The following is an 18,274-nucleotide window of genomic DNA, read 5'->3' as shown; positions in this document are numbered from 1 at the left end:
AACATATGAGCTCGATATATTTTTAAGTTTTCTAAAAAGTTAATACCTCTTTTATAAAAACTGTGTATGCTTTTACAATACATTTACTTTCGAATTATCGTGTAGTAAATTTTAAAAGATTATAAGCCTTTTATAGACAAAAAGGGAAGGAATCAATTGCTCTACCAACTCTATTTAAAAATTTGTGCAAGTGTTTATAAAACAACCCATCGGGTCTGTTCCTAGAGTTCTGACTTCTACACAAACAATTTCACTTTGGTTATGTACGAGTATGTTGTATATAAAATATATTTCAATATAAAAATACACCACATACACCAAATACACTAATAAACTCTGTGTTTGGCACTATCAGTGTAACATAACTCCTGAAGATGCCCCGTGGAGGAGTGAAACACGTGTTGAGTGATTTGGCGGTGGCGGTTGTGTGATTCGCATTGTTTGCCGCATACGCATTTATCAGCGGGCTGGCGGGCGGTGCACTTTGTTGCACGACTACCACTGCATGTGCGGAAGTGGCTAAATATTGGTCCTTTTCTTGCTCAGGATGGACTTCCGCGAGGTAACGCCTGATTCCATTAAATATTCACACCAATAAATGTTACGGCAATTCAGAATTTTCAATATAGAATTTTCCCTAGCATATCTTCATCTTGTTTAATTCATCTAATATTATGAATATTGTGTTTCTGCACACGTCTGTTTAGTCTGTTTATGTTTGTTTGTGACTATGCGCAATATAAAATGGATAATTTGTGTCGATGCTTTGTGTTGCGCGGCGGCAACAGAATTAATAAGTTGATTGGTGTCACTTTATCTGCGCGCGGCAGTTATCTATGGGCGCGTAATGAGCGCGCCGGTGGTCTCGATGTGCGCCGATCGCATCGCTCTGTACCCGATACGGAAACGATTGTGAGAAACTAAACCTCGCTAAAGAACGCGTGAAATTAAAAGTCATCAATCATCGCAAACATCATTACGTTATCTCGTAATCGTTTATTGCAATAAACGTTACGCATTGGTTTCCGCGTGTTTTTGCAAATTCCGGACTAATAAGCGTTTTTATTTCCATGTTCTAGTCGTAACAACAAAAAATATACGAGCGCGTTATAGGCGCGCGCGCCCGGCGACTGCGCAGAGGTTAATTTGTAGAGTTCCCATTGTCCGTCCCGCTCGCGGGCGCCGCTCACTATCAACAGTCGCTCGCTAATGGTTCAGCCGATTGCAGATCACTGACGAACGAATTTGGCGCCTAAACGAAGTTTTACGAGCGGCGCCGCCATTTTCTGAGTTATCTAATCGCTCAGCGCCATCTGCCGGCGGGGGGCGCACGCGCTCAGTTTTTTTGCTTTTGCGAGTAATTCGAGGCGTCGCGCGCGCAGATAACGACAGATAACGTCCGTGTTAACTCTGCGCCTTATCTGCGAGCCGGCCGGCGCCCGCGGCGGGGCGTGCGCGGGCGCACCGTGCGCTCTGCTCTGACTGAACACTGACATGCACGCGACTACTCCAATATTTGCACAACGTATGTAACATGACCAAACCGAACGATAGACCAGCAGTGAATGAAATGCAGAACTACAGCTGAAACACACAAACTGCGGCTATAGCATGCATTTGTGGACACACAGCAAGTATATGATAAAAAATAAATGAGCCATTCACTATACCGTGAGTTGGCTCTAGGTGACATTAACAGATCTCTCAGGGACTCGTCCTTAAATCTGTGTGTACATAGTACTCAGGCAAGGAAGAGGCGATGGGAGAGAATGAGAAAGGTTTAACATTGACCCGCGTGACGGCAGCATGCACATGCGACTAGTAAGCCAAATAAATAACTTGCATGGAAATCGGTACACCTCCCACAGAAGCGGAGAGATATACAATAATCCAAAACTTCGTTCGTTCACTTTCGTTCCCGGGTTTCGACAAAAATTTATTTTCGCTGTATTTACCCATAAGAGAAAATTGTGTAAGAAAAATTGTAAAAAATTATAAAACACTGTCGTGCCTCGCAGCTGGGAGAATAAAAAACCGTATCAAACAGCAGCAACCCTCTCCCAACTGTCTGCGTTCAGTAAAAGCGAAAAATAAATATTGTAAAAAAACACTAGCGATACAAATTGGAATTAATAAAAAAAAATCCAAAACTTCACTTTATTATGGGCACAATTACTTGGTGAAATCTTTGTGTTCGAAAAATAACCTTTGCAATAGTTGGATAAATGGTCCCGATAGTATTTGTTTAAAAGAGAGCGACGACTAGAGAGAGAGTAAGAGACAGCTTTATGACAAACTTGTAACACAACACAGTCTCAGAGAATCTTCTTATATTCGTCTAACATCGTAACATCTTAAGATTCAAACGCTCCGGCAGCACAAGCGACATCTCCACCTTTTGGTCGCATTGCATCGCTGTTGCTTCTTTATTTATTCTCTTTCGTCCTCAATAATTTCTGTTTATGAATCGAGTTTCTACAAAATAGTTACGCGATTTTATAGCGCATTTACAACAACGAACGAATATATATAAATATGTTATATCATAGGGTAATTAGTATCGTAATTTCTTTAGCAATAAAATTCTCTTATATGTGTCACAGACAGAGCCTATACACAGAAAGGAGATGTAAGATTTGTAAATTTTAATAGCACAGCATGTAAACACACGCGCGATCCAACCATACATAGATATAGTTTCTAATTATTATCTATTGCAACCAACCACTACACAGAATGATCGTAAGAAGGTGTAAGAGCTGAAAGGGGTGAATGTTTAGCTCATTTTTCAGGAAATGCATTTTATTTTGGCTTTACTTATAACAACTATAGACTAAAGCAATTGTCAATGTTGCTGCTATAGAAAGAGCTGTTAAAATAACAGAACTTAAAACCATTCGTATCTGCTAAAGTTATTTTAACCGCAGCTCTAACTACCGCCCCGTCGGACTTCATACAGTCAAAAGTGTGTATAAAAATATATATACAACAGGTAAATAATAAGTAAAACGTATTTGAGAGCAATTTATTTATTTAAGGTCTAAATTAAGAAAGAACAGCTAATTGCTACAACACTTTTTCTGTTTAATTCACTGCATGTGTTTATAAATAATGCGAACAAATTGTTATTATTTACAGTACATGATATTTAACATCTGATTACATCCTCAAATGCCTTTTTGGTTTTGATTGACAACAATTGTATGACAGCCAGTGATAAGTATTTTTATTTACTCTGTGGTTTGTATCAGAAAAAAAAAATATTTTTAATATTCTCCTTGCAATTTGTATATATTTTTCCGTATAAGCACCTTTCTTGTGCAGTAAAGAAACTATGAATGTAAATATTAGTCAAATTATTTCAACGGATTTCTGAACTTTGCGCTTAGCATCTCTTAAGGGTGTTATTTCTCCCTTTAATGCTGGTATCAGTCACCTGAAACAGTTCAAAACCCCAACATAATCGAATCACATTATGATGTAGCGATAGAGTTCCAATAGAAAGATTATTGCACCGTAATATTGTAATCTTGTAAAACTCGTAAGTCTGTTCCCGGTAACAGCGTCAAATGTTCCAAATTCCTTTGGTTATACAAGACTTATTCTTTATTAATTTCCAGAGCTTATAAAACCATACAAGAATATCTTATTTATTTTTCTCTGCCAAATTATTAGTTATAACTATAAAAGTTTTAAGGGGTGAAAGTATAGTTCATTTGTCAGCAAAAAGCTTTAATCATTTTCCAATCAATTTGTGTAATAAATAAAGTCACAGCCTGTATAAATAAACTGATCAGTCTGAAGTATGTGTCATTGATTTATTTTTGTCGTAATGTGACAAGCGAATAGTGTCTATCAGTACAAAGTTTTCAGGTACAGATATTAAACAATAATTAATTTTAATTCGTACAAATCCGAATTTTACAAACGCCTTTTCTCACTATAACATTAATATCTTATTTATTATTTTTGATAGGGTGTTCGATATATTAATTGACAGCAAATAGGCTATACATTAATTCCTTTGAAACCTTCACGTCTGTAGTTCTCTCTATATGTGTATGAATACGGGTAAACAATAATTAACTTTTATTTTTATTTAATTTCTCTGCGCCCAAATTGTTGTTCGGCTTGTAGGTTGTGCGGGTGCACCCGCATTTCATCGCGACGGATAAACTCGTTCGACCTTAAACTCGTTACAGTAAATTAGCCTTCGGTAGCATCCGCTCGTGTTGGTGCATCAGTTTTTTACAAGATTGAAAAACCTACAAACTTGTCTGAGCAAATGTCTAGGCTTGAGCACTATATAGTCTTGGATTGTCACTCAATCCGCAGTGAGCAAGCCGATTCGAGTGCACAAAATTAGCATAAAGTTGCCGTAATAGAAATAATTGCAATATTGGCAATTGCAATTTGAATATAGCAGAGTGAGTGTGTACTAAGCACTGAACGCTTCTGCATCCCGAACGCTTTGATGCGGTTCCTTGTCGGATACGTGCAGCGCATTAATGTTGGACGATAGAGTTAATTGCAAGTCCAATAGTCAGTCTTTTTTTTTCAAAAGTTTAGTCAGCGTTTCTTGTAGACGGCATAGTAAGGCTTCCACTATGTAGACTAGCAACACATTTAAAGTCGCGGGGAGTTCTTAAAAGGTTATCGAATGTCCTGTAGATTCATCACGATGATGCAAGTGGGTCATACCATCGCATCAGGTTTTCAGGCGCGCGGGTTCACTTTTTTGCTCGTTAAGCGGCTTCGTTTTTACGTAGCGTCGCTGCACTTGTCCGCGGCCGCGGCGCTGAAGGGCCTGCACCTGGGTGCACTTGACGCCACGTGGTGCCAGCCGCCCTGTGGGAACCCACGCGGTCCCGTTATGCGAACCAACCCCCCTCTGACCCCGGCGCTCCGTCCCGCACCGAGAGGTCTCGTCTTCATTGCAAATACCGTTCGAAATTCGAATAATTTTTTACAGCATTCGAGTAGACGCGCTGTTAGTTATTCGAGATTTCGAGCTCATGTAAGGCTCGTCTAGGCCACAGCGGTCAGAAATCATCAGAATCCTATTGGAAATCTATGGTGAGGCCTGTGTCGGACGGTGAACATCCTACGACTGAAATCAAGATGATGATGATGTTGTCTTTGTCTGTTGTGTCTTTTAATCAGTTCTAGAATGTAAGTAGTTGTGTCTGTTTTATATAGATTGTTTCTGTGCTTTGTTACTGTATTCTGCCGGTCGTATGCGCTTGAAACTTCACGCCCCAAATGATTTTCGAGGTAATGTGGAGCAGGAGCAACAAAGTTTTGTGATTATGATTTGTTTCGAAAAATATCATTGTTTTGCGAATTACATTTTAATCAATGACTTTTCGTATCCATAAACATCTTGCAGTAGCTTTGCACGACTGTATGTACAAAAGACGTGACCAGAAATGACATAATCCAGTTTCACGTATAAATATATCGTCGCAACCGCAGACCGGCGCGGCCGCGGCGCAGCACTAGCGGCGCGGCTGCGCGGCGGCGCGGCGCCGGCGCAGACGGTCTCAAGTGGATCTAAAAGCGCCGCGGCGTTGGGCTAGGTCGGGTAACCGATTCCCCCCTTGCCTCACGCCGCCGCCTTCACCCCCTCCGGCGCCCGCGTACTCTGCCCCACTGAACCTCTTAGCATATCTGCTCGAAGGTCACGCCGGCGGCGACCGCTCACCTTGCACCGAACTTCCATTACCATCGCTATCTGTTCTCGACGTTGAGCGATGGCGAAGGGGATCGTGGAAGACGCCCGCGCTCGCTTTCTTCCCACCGCAGGACTGTGTTTCAATTTTAGACTTTACTCTGAGCCAGTAAGTCTTTACTAAAGAATACTATATAATCCTTACCTACGTTCAATACAGAGTGTAAATATACACATATCTACAAAATTACGACAAGGAATTTTGTGGATCTTTTGCCAACTCCACGACATACTTCAGGCGTTTGTGTTTGCGAAATAATATGCATGTCTATGTATAAACGGTGGATTAGCAAGCCAGCACAACGACGTAAGTCCGCGAAACTGCAGTCGGTAGAGTTATGCAATACATTGTCAGCAGAGAAACGTAGTCTTGTGCTTTTGTGGTGAAGACGCGGTGCCGTCGTAAGCGGTATCTGCGGAACATTCCGCGAACATAAGTCGGGGCTTCTTGCAGGCGCTTGTCGCGACAAGGGACACGTATTAAAAAGCGATAACTCCCCCTCCCCCTCCCGGCCCGCGTGCCTCCCGCCCTCGTCCCCGCCCGCCCGCGACCGGGCGGCGCGCATAAGTTTCGGAGCGATCATAAATCGCGCGCCGCTAATGCAGCGCATAAATTTCCGCGGCCCTCGAGTGCGGCCACAGGGCAGCGACGACAGCGCGGCCATTCGCGGACGATAGTACCGCTCTGACCACGCCCTGTGTGTTCCTTACTTATAAATTGCATTTACATTTTCACATTCGTCCGCCAGTCTGCTATATAAATAAATAGTTACAATTGTACTTGCCTTATATTAAGTCTTGCGTCCAATTTAATTGAATTTGTGTCGACGTATTTCGCGATATCTACCTATAACTCCTAACCTTCGTACAGCATTCGCCAAGCAACAACAAATTAACTGAAAAATAGGTTTTACATCGTTAGAATATGAACTAACGGAACTACACAACTAGATATACTGTAATATACAGTAACTAGATGTTACTCTTAGTAAATAAATTAATATGGAGTGTCCTCGTGCATACACACACACACACACAAACACACATTTAAATCTATAAATGTGTTAATTTATGTTTCTGATCCTGAATTGTAAAACACAGGCTTACACTCAGATTTAAAGTCAGGATACTAATATATCTAAAACATTTAAACGATCTAATAAAGACTCCAGACTTGACCAATTTGGTAATGTTTTTTACATATTTTCAAAAGGCACGACAGAAGTCGGCACAAGGATTTTTAGAGAATAAAAATAGAAACATTTCAAACTAAAGAATAAAAAAAACCACACAAAAACATGCCATGTTAGTATGAAAAAAATAATAGTTATTATGTAGCATTATTAAACTTTAAAAGAATAGATATTAATGAGACTCCGTTCTTTATCGCTAAGAAATAAAAGTGTATAAATAACGTATCTCGGATTGCACTTTTTTTTCTTAACTTCTCTAATGGACTACAACAAACCAATACTTTTGATTATACGAAGTAAACAGGCTTATGTATTATATATTAAAATAAAAAATGCAACTGCTATGATTTACTACACTGTGGCGCGGCGTACACGAGTGCCGGCCGCAGCCACAGAGCAGCGACACAGAGCGATTCCGCGCGCCTGCTCACTCCAACTATACCGCAATTACTGCGTGTCCGTTGCGGCATCTCTTAGAATGCTGTGCTGAAGAAGTGGAAGGTTTAACTATCACATGATTTATATTTAATCAGATTATAAGTTTGCATCTCACCCTGTCAAATAAAATGTTGTAGCAGCAAGCCGAGGTTCCGGAAGGAGTCTTCGTAAAACAAGATCTAGAACTTCGTTTGAAGTTAGGCTAAGCGCAATAAGCACCCTGATACTTCCAATCCGCAGATTCTGTAAACGCTAGAAGAATAAACACTGACCTAACGTCAGCCCGGCATGAAGTCCCTTATCACAAAGCGTCAGCCAAAACGCAAGCGCACGGTGATCGCCCAATCCGATCATGAAAATAATAGAAAGAGATCAAGCCTTACTATCAGCCAAGTCAAAGAGTAATTCACATAATAGCCGGGTGCCCTGCGTACAACAGAGCAAGATTTTATTTTAAAAAATTAAATGTAGAAGTAAATAAGACAAAAACACAGGAAGTAATTAACAATAAAGCAAGTATACAAAGATATACAAGATATATTAAGTATATAACAGCATGTGAGCTGAAACATATTAAAGCATTCGGTAATAGAGCCGAGCTGGGTTTCGTCACCTGGTTCTACAACAAATACACTTCTATAATAGTTTATATTTACTATCTGTGGTTATATCTATATGTCCTTGAATATTCACATCAAATGAAGCCTTACTAAGTAAAGTAATAAGGTTTAGGCTAAACGAAAAATTATATAACTCTGGAAGGAAGGCGAAGAAATACGGAAAAGAATGAAAGACGTTGAGAAGAACGAAAGACAAGTGTGGAAATTTTTAAAATTATTTAAAATAATTACAATGTAAATAAACCCTGTGTATGATAGGTTGAACAAAAGGCCCGAATAATAGGGCCATAAAAAAATGAAGTTCAGATTTGAGATGGTAAGCGCTTTCTGCATTCTGCAATCAATAGCAATCCGTGAAAACAAAGTGAAGATGAATGTTTTAATGCTATATCGCAGTAAACGGTACTTAGTGATTGATGTCGGCTTTGATGAAGAAGTGTTCAGTGCGTTGGATTCGAACGCCGCGCCTCACCAAATCGCTAATGACACCGACGCCTTGTCGTCTAAGCTGTCTGATATAGAATAACCAAAATCTCTATCAAAACTTCATTCCACCTATAAAGTTTTATACATACGAGTATGTATGTAGCTGTTAAGTTTAACTTTTTTGCGTGAACAGATTAGTTTCAATTTGATATATTTATATATATATATATATATTACTTCCACGTGAATTACTTAAATATCCTATCAAAAAGACCGTCTGTCGGTATGGACACAATACTAAATTCTTCGATAGTTCAAATGTGCAGAATGTAATCTTAAACAATGTGGTCTTGAAATCTGGAACAGGGGGATGTAAGTTCCGAAAAGGAACTTTGGCACTGTTTCTTGATAAAGTTGATTTACTAATTTATTTACCATACATCATAAATATTACCAATGTTGTACACGCACTGATGGTGTCTGCCGCCAGTGCTGCCACGATCTCGACGACTATTTATGCAAGTCATTCCCAAGCTGTATTATAACTTAAAAAAATCCTTAACAATGTAACAGATCTTTGCAACTTTTTGTTTAATAGCAAATAAAAGATTATTACGTGATAATTAAGTGATATTAGTCGCGAGTGTGTTGCGATACCGTACATAGTTGCCAATCAAACAATTACTTATATTATGAAGCCTAGACAAAGATAACGAGCGTCGTTTTATAACTAGCACTAACCTTATGGCCTGCTATTTGTATTTCTATTTTTTATTTTAATTAATATTTGTATGCACATAAATATATAACAGCTATTAATTATCGCTTCTCGATTTAGACTTCGTAGTCTTTGATCTGTTCAGAGTGCAGTTTTCTATCTTTGATCGTTCAAAGTGCAGTATCTGTTCCTCACAGCGGGACCAGTATATTAAACTGATTTCTGTAAATGTACGGGGCTCGCTCCACTTCTGTCACAAGTCGGCCCGGCGCTGCAGTACCGCCGGAGCGGCCCACGTGAGAGTTTGTTCATAATTTTGTATTTAAAAGTCGTATAATATAAAGAAGGTTATGCTGGGGATTTATTTACCAGATCGAATCAGGTGTGAGGACATCCGTACGGACAAAAGTAACTAACGTCGCCCAGCGGCAGTCGGCAAGCCACTTGGCGCATGGAACAGATGACGGCTGGGAATCAAAGCTTCTGGGAGAACCATGAACGATCTTATTAAGATCGTTAAAAAGCACTGAATGAAAGCGGATTCAAACCTGTCCCAATTATAAATCTATGCGCTGGTAGACTGTTCTGTATTGTATGCCTCACGACTGATCATGATCTGTGATCGAAGTGGGCGAAGAATTTGACCCGTGTCTCGCGTGATGTTAAGCGATGACGAAGTCTAGTACTTGCGTGTCTAGAAGAAACCTATTCACTGTTGCCTTGAAGACTCCTAAGTTGTAATTGTCTGGAAGCAATGACGCCGTCAGGTTGTTTAATTCCTCGTCATTCATTCCTGTTCGCATTGTAAAAGTAGTAGAAAAATGCTTAGTGCGGGTGGAAGGGAATTCAACCGTGTACAGATGTCATGACTATGGTGTTCTGGTGTCCGTGGTAAGCGAGTTAAATTTGAATCTAATTTCTACGAGATCGGGATCTCCTGCTATTATTTTATCCTACGCGTACGTTTCGTTTTTCACGTACAAAAATGATCACTTTAGATGGTCTAAAGACGAAACTATTATGAAGAAATGATTACATTTATCTGCTGCATAAACAGTAGTTTACTTCCAGTTGAGGAGCATGTCATTTGGAGATGAAAATATGAAAAATTAATCTATGATTCCTCTGCCTACCCTGTTTATAGGACCGGCGAGCCGGGGGAGGGGGCGCGCGGGTCGGCGCGGGTCGGTCGGGGTTATAAAGAGTAGGAATTACACGGGTCATAAACAAATAAGTTAACGATCGGACGCGCGTGTAATGCATCGGTTTTTATGTGCGCATGCGCTCGCGGCCGCAGTGCACGACGCCGGTGCGTAAGCTGATTGCTGGTGCATTCATTAGCGTAATAGCAAGTGCGTGGATGGGTTATATTGACGTTCGAAACGGTATACAGACTTCAGAGTGGGCGGCCTTTTATGCAGGCGCAGTCCATGCCCAATAAAGATGCTTCCAAATCATCGCTTAAAGTTTCACCGGAGCGAGCAAAGCGCTTAGTTTATTGTTGTTATTAACGCAGTGTCTCTCAACAACCGATTTTAAACAACCTTTTTTTAGTAACTGTTTACTTCGCGTAGGCATTCACTGTTTCACCGGACACGAGGTGAGGGAGCGCTGAAGCCGTTCAATCTAAAACACATCAAATATCAAACTTGACGATTCGGTATTAGCCGTGGTTGTATTATATGTATATGTTTTAATCTTTCAATGACTAAAAACGTTCAAGACATTTTATTCTGTTGAAGCATTCAGTATTAAAGTTCCCTCAGGAGCTTCAGCTCTGTCCGTTACACTAATCGAATTGGAAGACTATTTGGAAGAACAGACGACGAAAGATTATTCTTTGCCTTTGGAATTTACCGTCTCGGCTCATTTTTATCTGTTCGTTATGTCTTGTAATATTCTTTAATTTCTTCTTGTAATATTGTCCATATTACAAGAAGAAATTGTACAGCTTAACGCGTTGTTCATGCTATATTTATAAGTATAATTATATCTTACGTGGAAATCTATGGGAGAGGCATATGTCCAGCGGTGAACAACCTAAAACCGGTGTGATAATGATAACACTTGGTTTCTTAATCTATTGTTAATTACACAAACCAGATCTCTGTCACGTCTACTTTTATTTCTTTTAATAAGCTTTCCAATTATTGTTACAATAAATTCTAATAGTTAATCATATTTCTTTTCTATATAGTATTGCCTGTGTCTGTGAAGAAAATCTTCTGATTTTCTTCACAGACTTTACTGCATAGAACTAATTCAGGGTAAGCAATTTTAGTTAGATATTTAGGGCAATCTCGAATGATATATACAAATGATACCTTCACAAGCGGCCCACAAGCACACACGGGTGAAGTAGTGTGCAGATATTGTGGAAGCCCGTGTCTCTACGGATTGGAATTATAATGGCCCTGAAGGCACTGAAGGCGCTTAGGGAAGCTCGAAGAAGCTTGATTGCTCTCTAAGGCGCCTCAGATCGTTTGGCTTCAAATATTTTGAACGTGTTCAGTATTTAGGTCTGAATGTTGAAGCCTACGAGGCCGAGTAATATATGTATTTACGTGTCAGTACGCGGCGCGGTCCGGGCGCAACCCGACCCCCCCCCCCCTGCGATATCCCTTAAATCTCCGCCCCATAACTCGCACCCTATTCTGGTTTGGAATAAATCACTATCGTGTGACGTTCACGCCTGCACTAGACAGCCATAGCTAGGTTTCCACGGACTTTTATTAAACGAATATGATGAATATTGTTATTTTTAAATGTGAATAAATAACTAAAAGCATATTTGGTGGATATTGCTTTATCAGTATTAACACTGGTATTAAAATTGCCTCTTAGTTCTGTCGCTCAAAAGAAACTTTTTTTTGAGACTGAAATAAAAAAACCTTTTTTCAAAACTAATTTAGCATTAATGGTATTGAGTAAAATATATTTATTCATATTAATTTACACTTTAGATCACTTACGCGCGTCAAGAGAAAACTGCAACTTTTTGTGACCATGTTCTCAAATACCTTTAATAATTTTCTTTGTTCGTGTCCACGACAGAGCCACTAGCACGCGCTTCTCACCGACCTCAAGCCACATGATAAAGTACCCTCCGTCGCGCCGCTAGCACATAGCTCATTACGGCGCGATTCCTGTCGCCGCGTTATTTATTAGCATGCTATTTATAGCACAGCTATATATTAGCCTGCTATATCTGTCTTCAGCACGTGGCGGAGAAATTTGTTGCTATTAGCGTCGCCGCTAAAACGTTCGATTTATGTGGCTGAAAAAAATGGGACAAGAAATTTGACACCCCCTCCGGTGCCGAGCGGCTTCATTTTTTTACTCCCTAATTCAAATTTTGAACTGTCGCACAGTACGAACCTGTTGAGTAAATTAAAGTAGATGCATCAACACGGAGCGTTGGCTGTGAAGGTCACAAATTTGTGCGTAAAAAATAGCAAGACGTAAATGTGAACTTGACGTTTCTTGGGAACATTTCTCGTACGACTACCAAGCATTAGATGTGTGACAAGTGGGTCGTCTCGTTGGCACTAACTCATGGAGTTGTACCCGTTGAGCTCTTGAAACTTTGGTTTCAAAAGGTTATTTAAACAACAAAAGTGTACCATACTTTATTATCCCTTCTCTTATATCGCAACTCTCATTCCACTCTATTCTAACGTGTATTTATTTCATTTTAAATAAATAAAACGACTTTGTGTTACTATGTGGAATATGACTTGTAATTAAAATATTTTTTTGTACACTCGACAGTGAGAACTCTCACTTATATATATTTCATTATGCCAATAGTTTAACTAACTTCAGAAATACTTTTAGCCAGTACATTTTGATCACAGGTAATATAAGATGCCTTTTTGGATTTACGAAACAATTTGCAAATCTTTTTCTGAAAACCATGACTGTTGCAAATTTAAATTCTTCCGTTTTATTAATATATTTTAAATGTAAAAGTTGTAAACGTGTCGATGGATTATATTCAATTGGATTTTCCATATTCGTCACCAGCGCATTGTTATCAGTGGATAATAGATGTATGTACATAAATAATTACCTTACTGATTACAATATTTTTAATATGACGTTTCAATGTTCTTTAAACAAAAATAATCTTCTTCATATTGTTAATTCTGTTCTATTTCTCTTATTCAAATGGACATTTACACTTTTGAATCGTCGATTATTTTTTTAACAATGTAAAAGCATATGTAGTAGTGTAGTCAGTCCGTGAGTAAGGTATGGCTTAGTATGGTGTTCTGCTGAGAAGTGCCGACCAGAAACTCAATTTAGTTTAATGTATACATCATAACATCAACCTCGCAAATAAGTACACAACTTGCTGATGAGCTGCGGTAGGACAGCGGTAGGGGACTGCGGTCGTAAGATACAGGTTCGATTCCCGAGATACAATCTTGTACTTCACACTGTGCATTAATTACATAGGATTGTCACAGCTCACAGACAAGTTACCAGAGGATGGGCAGCATCGTCCCCTGCGTGCCAAGATACTACTCTGCGATTATGGTTTACCTCCTCCGTATAGATCTTTGTCGTAAACATAAACCTCGCTGTGGGCGTATGCGCTTAAACAACGACGACGAAATAAGTTTACTAATCAAGTGTCATATGATCATAAAAGGCTTTTCGCGTATTTTTAATTTTAAGCGTTCTTTCGCAAAACTATTGGTTCTTCCGTTCGTTATAATTTATTTCAGAGTTCTTAACCAATACAGCTAAATAGTAGAATTAATATTTTCGAGTCATAGGATATCTTCGATATCACTTCAATGGTAAACCTACTATTGACTAACCATCTACTTTCAGCTACATAGTATTTATTACTCAACCATGTATATAAATATATTATAAGTAAATAGTTTTTTTTTATGGCCCCCGCTATTGGGGGCCTCTCGTACCCCTTTTTCTCGTACACCATCTTTGGTGGGACAGGAACTTTACGGGCTATTTATTTTTTCACATAGTTAATTATTATTTCCATTCTCTCCTTTCGTTCTTATATCACTTCACAAATTTTTTCAATCTATTGTTTCATGCCACATTTCTGCTATCTTTCCCTTTTACTCTGTGACCTTTCATTCCTCCCTCATTACATGTTACATTTTATCTTTATTTCTTTTCGTTTACATTTTTATCACTTTTTATATCACATTTTGAGTTACATTTTATCACATTTTTTCTTATTGTCTATTTAAAATTTTTCTTATTTTCTTTAATTTTTATTTTTTTGTATCACTTTTTTAATTATTTCCTTGCAGTATGAGAGGAATTCTTCCCTAGTATCCTTTCCGCCTATCAGGGAGGCTATTGACTCCGAGTAAATAGTTTACATATGTATAAAATTCTTGTCACATGCATGTAGCATATACACAGTGATGAATGTAACAAAAATAGTAGATCTTCGTTTAGCCTTGCCGCTTGCCTTTTATAGGCAAATGCGTACGGTCTAGCTGTTTCCCAAGCTTTTTTATACCGTGCCCTGCTTTAGCCTTTTTAAAATCCTTATGTCCCCTATGTAACATTTCATACTTATTTGGTATACTTTTAACATTGAATTTGACATCAAGTATTGGATTTAAATGGCCCGGAGCGAGAGGGTTAACCTCATGTGCGTGTCTATTTTCGAATTTCCCTCCTTAAAAATCAAATTGCCCCTCCATTGTGGGGCGTGGGCCCACGTTGCGAAGCTGTGAAGGCTTCCCTACTCCCCTATGTACGCTTTAATATTCATAAATATGAACAAGCTTCAACGATTGTTTATTAACTCTATTACAATCAGTTACATCACTTCTCTTTGTTGTGCATATATCGGGTAATCCGTTATCAGAGGCCCGGGCCTTCACCCCCCCCCCCCACGTCTTCCTCCCCGCGTCACGCTCCAACGGGCGTTTCTCAATTCAAAGCAGTCGTGACGACATTACTACTCATCCGCTAAATGAAAATGAACCTTATAACACAAGTGATAGAAGCGGCTGGATGCGCGCGCGCAGGCGTGCCGTATCTGCGCTAATGCGGCGCCTGGTCGCCGTCAGCGCGCCGCGGCCGTGCGTCCTAACCAACGCTTCAGACGCACACGTACGCTGCCAGCGCTGCTCGCGCCGGACGGCCTCAGAGCATCTATTCATTCATTCGTATGATTTCCCACTTTAAATCAGTCATTTGTTATATGTAAACACATGTATACATGTCGATTTATAGACACGTACTACTTCTTTGCACAATATTTTTATATGTTACTAGCTGATCCCGCAAACGTTGTTTTGCAAAAAAAATATTTTTAATTTTCAATTTAAAAATAAGGGTTGATCGTAGAGGGGTGAAAATTTAGGGTTGTATGTATTTTTGTATGTTGTATCATAAAAAAATAAAAACAAAAAATTTCGTCAAAAAAATAAAAAAAAATTTAAGGGTGAACAACTCATTACTTAGGGGTATGAAAAATAGATAGTAGCCGATTCTCAGACCTACTAAATACGCATATAAAAATCGGTCAAGCCGTTTCAGAGGAGTTCAAGTTCGAACACCGTGACACGAGAATTTTATATATTAGATAGAGTTTCTAATATGTTATAGAGTTATCATCATTATTTAGTAATTGGATGTCGTCCACAGCTGGACATAAGTTTTGGATAGTGTGGCCTCTTTGAAACTTTTACATTTATTAGAGGACACCTCACAGACCTCGCGAGGGCTTCCAAGCCAGCGCTGCAGCGCCGCGCGGCCCCGAGCGCGGCTTATCGGCCGCCTAAAACCACGCGTCATTCGTTTATTTTTAACGGAGCCGGCTCGTGTACGGTGTCACGGCGCTCCTCTGATAAGGGAACTAAAAAATGTATTTAGCATAGACGTCGTAAGGTCGTTGACCTATTTTACATGTTCTTCGGCAATAACTACGGAACTATACACGAATCGGCAGAGAGTTTTTGCTTCACATAGCAACGTACAGAACAGGGAACTCTTTGTGAACGAGATCGGTTTCCCGAGGGACCTCGTAAATGATAATTAGTTTTATAAACCGACGTAGTCTGAAACTTGTTCTCGGTTGAAGTTGTTGATGTTAACCCAGAGGCTTCATCGGAACTGAATTCAGAGAGCGGGAGGGTCCGTGAACATAAAGTGGTCTGAAAATCGACTCTCACTAACACAAGTTGTTATTTAAATCTTTAAAGTTACCGCATAACTTGATTCGTAAAAACTTTTGTTTATATCCACAAGCGACAATTTGACTTAAAATATAAAACAAAACAGAGGATTTTTGACATCGTAATCACAAATGGATACATCTGGATCATTTGATTGATCTACAAATCAACATCATATACATTCCAAATATAATTTACAATAATGACTATACAACATGTAGAATTAGGAATTAGAGATATATTATTTTAAATTTAAGTTAATTAAAATGTAAAAATTGGACCCTTGTATACCAATTCTTACATCACCGAGCAGTGGTAGTCTGGCGGTAGAGGACTGAGTTCATCATAAGTCGCGTGTGCGATTCCCGGGATATATTCTTAAATTAAATCAATTCACCGTTGTTCATCATTCAGAACTAACAAACAAACGTACACACATGTGTGAGTGACACGTGCTTACTTTATATATAAATACAGTAAATAAACTTAGATGTATTTACAACAGAATTTTACGAAACCATGAAAATATAATTTGGTCGCAGATCGCTTCTGAAAGTGGACGTCCTGCGACTAACGGTGATGTGTATTCACCATCATCATGTTGATCACCAGGCGTCTGTCGCAGGGCGTCGGCCTTACACAAACATCGTCATGTTATCTGGTTCATGGTCATCCCCGTGACTTTTCACTATGTCATCGGTATACCCACGTCTTCATGATTTGTATTATCTTTGCCGGTTTAATTAGCCATGTGCAAGAGATATGAGTTGGTTCCCGTTGCCGTGGAGTAATTGTGCGCGTGGTTACAGGTAGTGGTGAGGTGACGGGCGATGCGGCGACGCTGAGCGGCGGCGCTGGGCGGCGGCATGTTCGGTGGCGGCGCGGGCGTGGGCGCAGGCGTGGGCGCGGGCGTGGGTACAGGAGCAGGCGTGGGCGCGGGCGGCTACGGCGAGGCGGCCGACGGCTACGGGCTGGGCTACGTGGGCGGCGGCAGGCTGCAGCAGTACGCGCACTTCGCCCCGCACCAGAACGTCTGGCACCACCCCGCCGCACACCACGACACCTACGGTGAGTACTTACAATAACTAGGCCCCTTGAAAATAATTACTGTAACACAAGATAAACCTTACTGCAGTACGTAGCTAGGCACGAATTACCATCATCAGTACTCTTGCTTGTATTTTAACTTTAAATTTTAACTTAATAAACAATAAGGTTCTACTTTCGTTTACATAACCACTCGTTTCTTTTTGTCAGTGGATAGTTTATTGCCTTGGAAAAACAACAAATTATGCAGAGCGTTGAAAAAGCATAGTCTGAACCTCGTTTAGCCCAGCATTCGCCTAGTTGGATTAATACATTGATGTTTATGAGGGATATAAATGCCGCAGAGCTGTTATACCCTTTGGTCAGAAGCTGCATGTATTGACCAAGTACAAAAACACTTTGGATTCAGCTATTAATCAACCATAATATCCCCATCCGAGGGTACTAGAAGTACTTAAAGTATTTTTTTAATTCATAAAACACACTCTTACACTCCCATGTAAATTTTATTGTTTTGTTTTTACTTTTACTCCCTATTATTTTGTCTATGTGTTCACATACCTAATACAACAATGTTCTTACCTGAAAATAGACTTTATTAACAATCAACCGTGTGTTTGTTCATCAATCATTAAAGTAATTATGACAGGAAACTTCGTTACACGACGAACATTCGTCAATGTATGCAAATTTAAATTCAAAATATCTTAACTCAAGTGGTCATTTACATGCGCTTGTGAATCGTCGATTATTTTAACATTATAAGCAGTAAGCTGCCATTGGTTTTTACGCTGATCTGGTATGAGCCGGTCAGAAATTCAACAGTTGCTCTTTCAAATTAAATTTAACTATTTTTGATATGCACATTATAATATTAACCATGTAAATGAGCAAACAAACCAGTTCGGCACATTTCGATCAAC

General features: G+C 39.6%; 1 protein-coding gene across 2 annotated transcripts in view; it reads left to right on the top strand.

The window, feature by feature from the left end:
- The window catches only part of LOC137929317 (GATA-binding factor A-like), a 75,361-nt gene that overhangs the window by 40,669 nt on the left and 16,418 nt on the right, over window positions 1–18,274 (top strand). For both annotated transcript variants that reach the window (XM_068772198.1, XM_068772197.1), the window contains exon 2: window positions 17,114–17,372. In XM_068772198.1, coding sequence (XP_068628299.1) covers window positions 17,171–17,372 — 202 coding nt within the window. In that variant the 5' untranslated portion in view covers window positions 17,114–17,170. The remainder of the gene's footprint in view (window positions 1–17,113; window positions 17,373–18,274) is intronic.

The sequence above is a fragment of the Battus philenor genome, unplaced genomic scaffold, assembly GCF_028537555.1.
Source record: "Battus philenor isolate CCGP_79_NKW_IND1 unplaced genomic scaffold, ilBatPhil1.0.hap1 SCAF_5, whole genome shotgun sequence".
NCBI classification, from domain to species: Eukaryota; Metazoa; Arthropoda; class Insecta; order Lepidoptera; family Papilionidae; genus Battus; species Battus philenor.
Note: the sequence above shows the minus strand (reverse complement) of the source record. Positions and strands in the feature narration are given on the sequence as shown.